Raw genomic sequence first — 10,408 nt, forward strand, 5'->3', positions numbered from 1 at the left:
GGAGCCCCTCAGGCTCATTTGCATACAGTCCATCAACCGCTTTGGAGCCTGGATCCCCTCAGGCTCATTTGCATACAGTCCTTCATCCTGGTGGCAGATGTCCCTTTAAGTGACATTTTCAGCCTCTGCCTATAGACATGTCCCAAAAGTCAATACCTGCCCCCGGGGCATTTACAGCTGCTTAAGGGGTGGGTTTCCTTATTTGCTTCGACGGTTTCAGCCTTTGGTCTGACTCTCTAGTTGTAACAGACAACTGATTCAAGCAAATTACCCAACACTACACAGAGCACAGCAGTGTGAGGACACCTCACCAGTGCAATCCTGGAATATATAAATCCCTATTTCACAGTCCTGCTGCTACTAACAACTTATACAAATGTCTGATAACACGTCTCTCCGGGGACAGCACCTAACATTGGGCTACATGTGTGACTTGGAGAGGACCGGGTCCAGCATCTCTCCCCAAAACCTGAAGGCAAAGTGTAATTGTGCCCTTAAAGGGGCGCTCCAGGCAAGACTATGGACGAGTGGGTGGGGCATGACACAGGAATTGAAAAGGAGCATGGGCGAATCATGGGTCGCGTTTTACTCCTCGGGTCCTCACGGAGATATTTTGGGTTGTGTTCCCTCCGCACTGTTCGTAATTGGCTTCCAGTTCCCTTCTGGTGCCAGTTCCATTCCGGTGCTAGATGACTCCTGGTTGGGGAGTGCATGTGGCAGATGTGAGGTTCTGTCACTTTCCCCAGATATCAGGGACATTGATTGTGTTGGATGTTTTTTGTAATGTTCTCTTCTGATATCTTGATCGGATCAATGTATACAGTTAACTGTTTAGCTCCCCCTAGTGGTGACTGTAGGTAGCCAGCATCTAATCGTTATTCACATTTATATATCGGTGCAGGGGATTTGGAGCTTGGATGCTCCACCACCCCTCCACTCTGATGCTGTTTTACTGACAAAGGGGATACTAAGAGCACAGCAGTGTGAGGATATTCACCCAAACCTGGGAAGTAAATCCAGATTTCAGTCCTGCTGCTACTATCAATATACAATATAATATACAATATACACAATGGTGATTACACGTCTCTCCAGTGACAATACCTCATATTGGCTGAATATGTGGATAGTAGCAGCAGGACTGTGAAATTTGTGCAAAGGTTTGATTACACATATCTCCAAAGACAAGACAGAGCACAGCAGTGTGAGAACACACGCCCAGTGCACTTGGAGAATCTACAACCCTGGAATATAGATCGATACCTCATAGTTCTGTAGCTGGTTACAACGTTCTCAAAGGTCTGATCGCACATCTCTCCAGGGACAATGCATAACATTGGTTGTGTTCTGCATGGTCACAGATGCTGATGGGTTCCCTATAATATGTTGAAGTTTGGGGCCGTCGTGTACATATAAGTCTTCATCTCTTGTATCTTTAGGCTTCTACATCCAGGTCCATCCCGGTGCCCACAGCAAGTATCCTGGTACCAAAATCCATCGGCTCCAGAGTTCCATGTAATGTTGAAGGGATAAGTCCTGAACTCGAAAAAGTCTTCATCAAAGAAACTGGCGAGAAAGATGGAGGCAAGGTAACAACATCCCGGAGCCTTAGGGTCACCTTATACACTGTATGTCTGCATGTAGGTATTTGGTGTAACTGGAGAACAGGGCATCATGTAAATCCCATGTGTATTGTGCATGGTCCAGCTAAGAACTGTCTGCACATGGATCAGTACAGGATAAGTCATGTATGTACACAGTGACTGCACCAGCAGCAGAATAGTGAGTGCAGCTCTGGGGTATAATACAGGATGTAACTCGGGATCAGTACAGGATAAGTAATGTCATGTATGTACACAGTGACTGCACCAGCAGCAGAATAGTGAGTGCAGCTCTAGGGTATAATACAGCACGTATCTCTGGATCAGTACAGGATAAGTAATGTCATGTATGTACACAGTGACTGCACCAGCAGCAGAATAGTGAGTGCAGCTCTGGAGTATAATACAGGATGTAACTCAGGATCAGTACAGGATAAGTAATGTCATGTATGTACACAGTGACTGCACCAGCAGCAGAATAGTGAGTGCAGCTCTAGGGTATAATACAGCACGTATCTCTGGATCAGTACAGGATAAGTAATGTCATGTATGTACACAGTGACTGCACCAGCAGCAGAATAGTGAGTGCAGCTCTAGGGTATAATACAGCACGTATCTCTGGATCAGTACAGGATAAGTAATGTCATGTATGTACACAGTGACTGCACCAGCAGCAGAATAGTGAGTGCAGCTCTAGGGTATAATACAGCACGTATCTCTGGATCAGTACAGGATAAGTAATGTCATGTATGTACACAGTGACTGCACCAGCAGCAGAATAGTGAGTGCAGCTCTGGGGTATAATGCAGGATGTAACTCAGGATCAGTACAGGATAAGTAATGTCATGTATGTGCACAGTGACTGCACCAGCAGCAGAATAGTGAGTGCAGCTCTGGGGTATAATACAAAGTAAAATCCTGTTGAAAGTTGAATTACCTTCTGTTACTTTTCATGTACATTTTGGGTTGTGTTCCCTCCGCACTGTTCGTAATTGGCTTCCAGTTCCCTTCTGGTGCCAGTTCCATTCCGGTGCTAGATGACTCCTGGTTGGGGAGTGCATGTGGCAGATGTGAGGTTCTGTCACTTTCCCCAGATATCAGGGACATTGATTGTGTTGGATGTTTGATCTTTTCTCTTCTGAGCTGTAACCTATAGATCCTGGACAGTAGTATATGATCAGTGATGGGGGATGTCTCATATTTGTAGGTCTCCTCCCGCCACCCCTTGCAGTCAGGATCTCATTGGGCAGATGTGTAGCCTGGCCCCCCCTTGTAGTTTTGGTTTTGCTACAGACCCCAGTATATCCCTGGGTGGGGTGCAGGGTAGTACAACCTTTAGCTCCGGTCCCTCCGCGTCCTGATGGGATCTTTTTTGGGTGCAGTGCAGGAGTTTTCGGCTTGGTCCGGGCTATAAGTACCTCTGGCGCTGGGTCTTGCAGAACTATTGTCAAAAAGGGAATATTCCACATAAAGCAAACGAGTCTATATATAACCTGCCGCCTTATTATAGCAGGTGCTGGATGTGCTCATTATACGCCTGCCGAGCCTCCATCTGCTTTATAATGAGGGGGTAACAGCGGGGTCACAGAGGAGGGGGAGCAGGATAAAAGTATTCAGGATTATATATACTTGGAGAGTACAGTCATTAACTGGGAGCTGGTTGCTCTCTTTGTCCGTCCCTGGGGGTAGAAGCGGGTGGGTCCCGTTCCCCTTAGGTGGGTGGGTCCCTTTGGGGGCATTCCTATGAGGGGCCACAGGGATCTGTTCTGCTCCTTATTGTCAAAAAGGTAAATGGCGGCATCCTAAACCTGTGTGTTCTGCCCTTTCTTTGTAGCCTTTGGAAATCCCTGATGGGCGCAGAGCACCGCTACCTTCCACCTACCGCAGCAGCAGCACGCGCAGCATCGACACGCAGACCCCGTCAGTCCAGGAGCGCAGCAGCAGTTGCAGCAGCAGCCATTCCCCCTGTGCTTCCCCTTCATGTCCCCCCGGGTCGCAGGAAGGCAGCCCCTGCTCCACAGATGACCTGCTCTTTGACCGGGATAAAGGTGAGTGGGAGGGGCGGTGGAGGCGGGGCATTCACTGTAACTCTTGTCCGTCTGTGTCTGTTTTATGTCCATCCCATCTCTGCATCTCATTACCATCACTGATTATAACACAGGAAGTAGAGCGTCCCCTACTGACCCCCTGTGCAACTGCACACGTCTAGGCCGACCACCTACATATTATATATTATACACAGAGAAGATGGATTTCTTGCAGTTCTTTTTTTTCCAAAATTGAGGCTGCTCCTTCTCCCCTCTCCCAGCAGGAAGTCACAGCACAGCTAAATTTCATCCCTTCTTTCTCCAGCAGCAAATCTTTGTCTTCCTGTGTCTGGCGCCTCATACCTGTGGCTTCTGCTGTCCCTCAGCGCTCCTGTCCTCTGCGCTATAGTCTTCTGTTTTGAGCACTTTCCATATTTCTGGCTTTTGTATTATGGATTTTTTTTTCCCTTTTAAACATATATTTTGGGTTGTGTTCCCTCCGCACTGTTCGTAATTGGCTTCCAGCTTCCTTCTGGTGCCAGTTCCATTCCGGTGCTAGATGACTCCTGGTTGGGGAGTGCATGTGGCAGATGTGAGGTTCTGTCACTTTCCCCAGATATCAGGGACATTGATTGTGTTGGACTTCTCTGGGCAGTGAATATTTATATTGTATGTAGTTTTCTCTTAAGCTCCCCCTAGTGGTGACTGCATATTATTATTATTATTATTATTATTATTATTATTATTATTATTATTATTATTATTATTATTATTATTATTATTATTATTATTATTATTATTGGAATTATTTAATTATTATTATTATTATTATTGGAATTATTTAATTATTATTATTATTATTATTGGAATTATTTAATTATTATTATTAGAATTATTGGAATTATTTAATTATTATTATTAGAATTATTGGAATTATTTAATTATTATTATTAGAATTATTGGAATTATTTAATTATTATTATTAGAATTATTGGAATTATTTAATTATTATTATTAGAATTATTGGAATTATTTAATTATTATTATTAGAATTATTGGAATTATTTAATTATTATTATTAGAATTATTGGAATTATTTAATTATTATTATTAGAATTATTGGAATTATTTAATTATTATTATTAGAATTATTGGAATTATTTAATTATTATTATTTGATTATTAGATTATTATTTAATTATTTAATTTGATTATTTTATTTGATTATTTATTTTATTTAATTTGATTATTATATACTATTATTTATTAATTTATTTTTATCCGAGTTGAGAGTAAATATTACCTATCGCCATCTACCAGAACTTTCCATCTTTTGATAGGCGTCACTCCTCTAAGTTCTGGTATCAGCACCCAACATGCTAATTAGGATAGTTTAGGATTAGATGGGGTTGCAGCAGGCTCCGCCCATATGACCCCCCCCCCCCCCCCCAACTGCTTACTTATCGGAGCTGTGTGATATTACGAGCCGTGCACCTGTGTGACCATGGTCCGATTTCTGTCCACTGGAAATAAATGTAGAAGCTTCCTATGGGAGGACAGCAAGCAGAGATGTAGATACAAATAGTATATTGGACAATTGTATAACTTGTGTATGTCAGTAGTAGCAGCAGGACTGTGATATATGGATTTATATTCCAGTATGGTAACGTTGGGGGGGGGGGGGGTCCTCACACTGCTTTGCTCTCTGCAGCATACATTTTTGGCATTTTACCAGCAAGATTTGTAAATGTTGTCAGTAACATCAGTAATGTGATCTATATTCCAGGATTGTAGCACTAGGGGGTATATGTCCTCACACTGCTGTGCGCTGTTCTCTCTGTAGCCAGTGTTGGGTATCGTCCATGGAGAAATGGTTATTAATACCTTTTTGTGTATGTTGCTAGTAGCAGCAGGACTGTGAAATATAGATTTGTCTTCCAGGATTGTAGCTAATCTAAGTGCACTAGAGGCCTGTCCTCACACTGCTGTGCTCTGTGCATTTGTACTTCTCCTTAACCCCACATCTCTGCTTTGAATTGAAAGGAAGGGATATGGCTGTGGAGCAGTGCACTACAATGTGACAAGAGCACAGCAGTGTGAGGATACATGACTTGTGCTCTAGCTGGTTTTATCTAAATTTTTTAAATTTTTTTTTTTTTTTCTTCCCCCAGTGCAACAAAATGTTGTTACTGTTGTGTCTTTTTGTTACTATCCCTGATGTGTATTGTTCCCTCTTGATTTCTGTCCCTGCACAATCTCTTCCTTTTCAATTCATATTTTTTTGGAATCCGTTTTTTTTCCAGCAGCGGATGAATTTTTCGTCTCTTTTCAGACTTGACTGTTCTAAACACGTTTGCAAAAAAAAAAAGTAAAATATTCTACCCTTCTAATAAACTGGGTAACCTCCCGTGCGTCTGCTTGTCCTGTACTAATCCTCTCTATCTATAGATGTGGCTTTTTTTCTCGCTTTTTGCATTGTTTTTGCCTCTGCTTTTGCACCCTGGGAGGGGGATTCCAATCTTGAATTTTTTTTTTTTTCCCTTTTGCTCCAATCACTGGTAATGTCCCTCTTTAAATTTTCAGACAGTGGGAGTAGCTCACCGCTGCCCAAGTATGCGTCCTCTCCCAAACCCAACAACAGCTACATGTTCAAACGGGAGCCCCCCGAGGGATGCGAGCGGGTCAAGGTCTTTGAGGAAACGTCGTAAGTAATGCCTTATTGTCAGCTGGAGAGAGCGGAGGGGGTGCAAGGCTGCCCGTGGCTGTCCAGGATGGGGGGGACTACAAGTCCAAGCAAACCACCCGCTGGACAGTCCCAGGCGACCGACCGCTGCACAAAAGTCTTTCATGTGATTTGTATTCAATGTAATCTGAAAAAATCCACTTAAAGGGGAACCCAGCTGATGGGACGCTCTGACAGCGCCGCCCCTGCTTCACATTGTGCTTGCTGCTGCTTCTGCCTGGTGCACACAGTAGTACGGCTGTCACATGACCTACAACCTGACCCAAGGTCTTATACATCACAAACCGCTGCCGACCAATAGGATTTTATCATACAATATAGATGCAACATTGTAACGATTACAACACTGATAGAATTGGTGTAAATCAATATAAATATTACATCTTATAAATATATTTTAAGAAATAAGATATACTTTTTTAATTTGTCTATATATGTATTTTGCTTTATGCTTTGTTAATTTTATTTACAATAGTTTAATCCTCCCCCCCTCCCCCCAATAGAATGAATGGGCATTCTTAGAAGTCACTGGGGTCTTTCGGTTCCCGATGCTTTTATCACGGGTGGTCCTGGTGTATAAGCCTTGATAAAGTTGTGATTCCTGGCGCACGGCAAGTGGGTGCAGAGCCTGTTGGTATATCCGGTGCAGCCTGCGGATGGGGGGGGGGGGGTTTAGAGGAAATCTACCTTTTAAAGGGAAGACTTCATTAAAAACTATGATTAACCCCACAGCCATTATCCCTAAATGGTTCCTTTTCATGGCTGAATTGTGACAAAATCAGTTTGTAAACTTGTATGCAGCTCACCTGAGGGGAGTCCAGTGACGCTACTTGAGTCCAGAGAAGCCATGCATATGCATTGCCCACGCCGCCGCCTTCCTGCTATGATATTCTACTGTATGGGGAGCTCTGTTACATCATTGGGCACTTAGTCATGTGACCAGGATGACCTCATCAAAGGTCCTGTAACATTTGCAACATCTAACCCATGTATGCATCTGATCACATGAAATCACAGCAGCCTCCTTGGAGGATGGGGAGGAGTAGAAGTCCATGTGGACTGTTGTGATTTCATGTGATCAGATGTATGTATGGTGTACAGTTTGCTAATGTTCTCTGATGCCTGGGAATAAAGCAAAAAATGTATCTGGATGAAATGGAAACAATTTTTAGCTAAAAGAAGGGGGTCAGTTACCAGGGCTCTATGGGAACCCATCCAGAATTTTAGGGCTGATGTCGGATTTGGATTAAGTTACTAGACATCAGTTCAGTTAGGACAAACACAGCTGTAATGGGCACCCCAGTTGTGGCAGCCCCTGCCCCCCCCCCCCCCTTATCTTCACCCTAAAAATATTTAGGGGATTTCATATTAGACATGTCTTCACATCTCATAGAAGTGAAAAACATCCATTCTCCATTTTTTTTAAGGAAAAATCTGATTAATAATGTGTAGAGATCATGGCCTAGCCGGAAACTCACAAAGTACCTCCACTTTCCCTCCAATCTTTGGGTATCAAACTAGACCTGGGGGAGGAGCCTGCTAACCAAAAAAAACAATCTCCTGTTGCTTTATTAATCAGATTTTTCTATTATAATATAAAACTTGATGGTTGTGTTTTCTCTGATGTATATGATGTGATTAATAGTGCATAGAGATTATGGTCTAGCTGGAAGCTCATGAAGTACCGCCCCTTTGCCTACGGTCTGTTGGTATATAGGTATTAAACTAAGGCTGGGGGAGGAGCCTGCTTACCAGAACACAATCACTTGTTGCTTTATTAAAATTTTTCTATACTATAATCTTGATGTGTTCTCTCTGATGGACATGACTGTTTCCTCCGCAGGTCCCGCCAGCCGGCCCCTACAGCTCTCCTTTCATGCCCCGACAAAAACAAAGTTAACTTCAATCCCACAGGATCGGCATTCTGTCCTGTAAAACTATTGGGTTCTCTGCTCATTCCCTCAGACCTAACCCTGAAGACCCTCCCGCCCTCTGCTCAGAGCCCTGCTGTGAGCGCAGTGACTGTCGAGCACCTCTCTTCTCAGGTCTCTTCCACTTCCCTGACCGACAACGCCACCAGCAAAGTAGACAACACTGAAACCAACAGCCATGCACCCCCGCCGGAGCAGCAGAACGGGGTGGAGCGGCTGTCCGATGACCAGTTGTCCCCTCCCTCTTCTCCGCACAACCACGTTGTAATCTAACCCCCCCACCGCGCAGAGCCGGCCTCTGTGACCGTCGGGCTGACTTGAAGCCAGATTTACAACTTTCTGCATGTGGTTTGGTGAACGCCGATCAATCAATTACAAATTTGCAACAAAAAAGAAAAAATTAAAGAAAAAAAATAAGTTCTGCTTAGCTTAAACTTTTCATATCTGCCAACGTCCACCCTAGACTGGGACAATTTTTTTTTGTTCCCTAACCTTTCCCACCTCTCTTCCCCTTCCCCTCGGATTTGGCCATCTCTTCCATGTGGACTCTGCATCTATTGTCTGTCGTAATCGAAAACTGAAATGAGCTCGAAAAAATTCCAAAAACAAATTTTTCAAAAATTTTTATTTTTGAGGATTGTTTACAATTCCTCCAGGTTTTTTTTTTTTTTTGTCGTTTTGGCAGATTTTCGTCAGTTAAGGTGGAAGTTGTTGGGTCATGGTCTAGTAGGTAGGGACCTCCTGATAGACCCTACGATGGCCGAAATCGCACAGTTGCCCGTCCCAAGGCTTATTTTTCAGGTACTTCAGCTGAAGTCTAAATCTCAGGTAACTCGGAATGTAAACCAGTTGGAGATACAATTCTTCAAACTTTTAGAATTTCAGAATTTTTTTTTTTTTTGTTTTCTTTCTTTTCTGACATTCCCACTTGCATCCGGTTTTGAAACTGTGAATGTCCAGGACTCGGGTCACCAGTAAGAACCAGCAAAAATTGTCCAATGCATCAATGTCTCGTCAACCCTTACTCAAAACCGATACCAAATTTTCCATCGCACCGCCCCCCCCCCCAACACTATCCAAAGGCCCAAAATACCTTCAGAGATGGGACCTTGTCATGAATTGCCTTCCTTCCCGTCGTTGGGTGTTTATTTTTTGAAAGCTAAACCTATCGATCTACTCAATCATGACCAAAAAGGCGGCCATTTTGAAGATGAATTTTCTAGTCGTTCTCTGGGTCTTCGTATTGACCAGTGAGGAGATATTTGGGGAATGTCCTGCGTTACTCCCGTAGATATTACTGGTTAAGGATAAAGAATTCAATGTTGCCTTAAAGGGGTCGTTTGGAAATAATAAATTACATTACCAATCGATGAAAATTTAATTTCTCGATGTGCGATTTGTAGAAATGATCTTGCATGGGGTCAGGATCTTCAGTCCCACCATAGATGTAGGTATCAGTTAAGCTGCGTGTGAACATGGCCTGACGGTCATGAATCCCACCCCCCACCCCCTTACATTCCTATACAAGGACCTCTTCAGGTCCTTGGAAACAGATTGACAATCGAAGGCGCTGCCTTGTGGATATGTCCTACAGTGTTTGGCAGGGACAGTTTTTTTTTTTTTTTTTTTTTTAAATTTTTTTTAAATATTTCAATCTTGAAGGGACAGATCGGTTATTCCGCTGCGAACAGGGTCCATCAGTAAATGGGAGCTGTTTGTGGGGTCTTGAAGTAATTAGGGATAGGGTAACCCTTCAATTTATCATCCACTTAAAAACTTTCAGGTTGTAGATTTTTCGGCAAAAATTTTTTTGTAGAACTAAAAAGCAGCTGTACAAAAAAATAAAAAAATTAAAATTTTTGGAACTGAGCACAAGCAATACACTGAAAAAAAAAAAAGTCTAAAGCCCGCCCCAGAGGTGAGATCTATTTTTCTAGTTTTAATCCCCTGGTTTATGAGAAACTTTTCCAATAATCAATTCTAAGAATTTTTTTTTTTTCCCCCTTACTCCCTGTGCAATGCCGATGTCCGTAACACGTGGCCCCTCCCCACACGCCACGACCAGTACCAAAATTCCTAAGACTTTTTTTTTTTTTTTTTTTTTTT

At 42.9% G+C, this 10,408-nt stretch overlaps 1 protein-coding gene across 1 annotated transcript in view; it reads left to right on the forward strand.

Annotated features, from left to right (window-relative positions):
* GLCCI1 (glucocorticoid induced 1) overlaps positions 1-9,678 on the forward strand; it is a 28,432-nt gene extending 18,754 nt beyond the window's left edge. Inside the window, exons 5-8 of the mRNA XM_072154366.1 lie at positions 1,440-1,589; positions 3,436-3,649; positions 6,212-6,332; positions 8,215-9,678. Coding sequence (XP_072010467.1) covers positions 1,440-1,589; positions 3,436-3,649; positions 6,212-6,332; positions 8,215-8,575 — 846 coding nt within the window. The 3' untranslated portion in view covers positions 8,576-9,678. The remainder of the gene's footprint in view (positions 1-1,439; positions 1,590-3,435; positions 3,650-6,211; positions 6,333-8,214) is intronic.
* The last annotated feature ends 730 nt before the right edge of the window (positions 9,679-10,408 follow it).

This window comes from Engystomops pustulosus, chromosome 5 (genome assembly GCF_040894005.1).
Source record: "Engystomops pustulosus chromosome 5, aEngPut4.maternal, whole genome shotgun sequence".
NCBI lineage: Eukaryota > Metazoa > Chordata > Amphibia > Anura > Leptodactylidae > Engystomops > Engystomops pustulosus.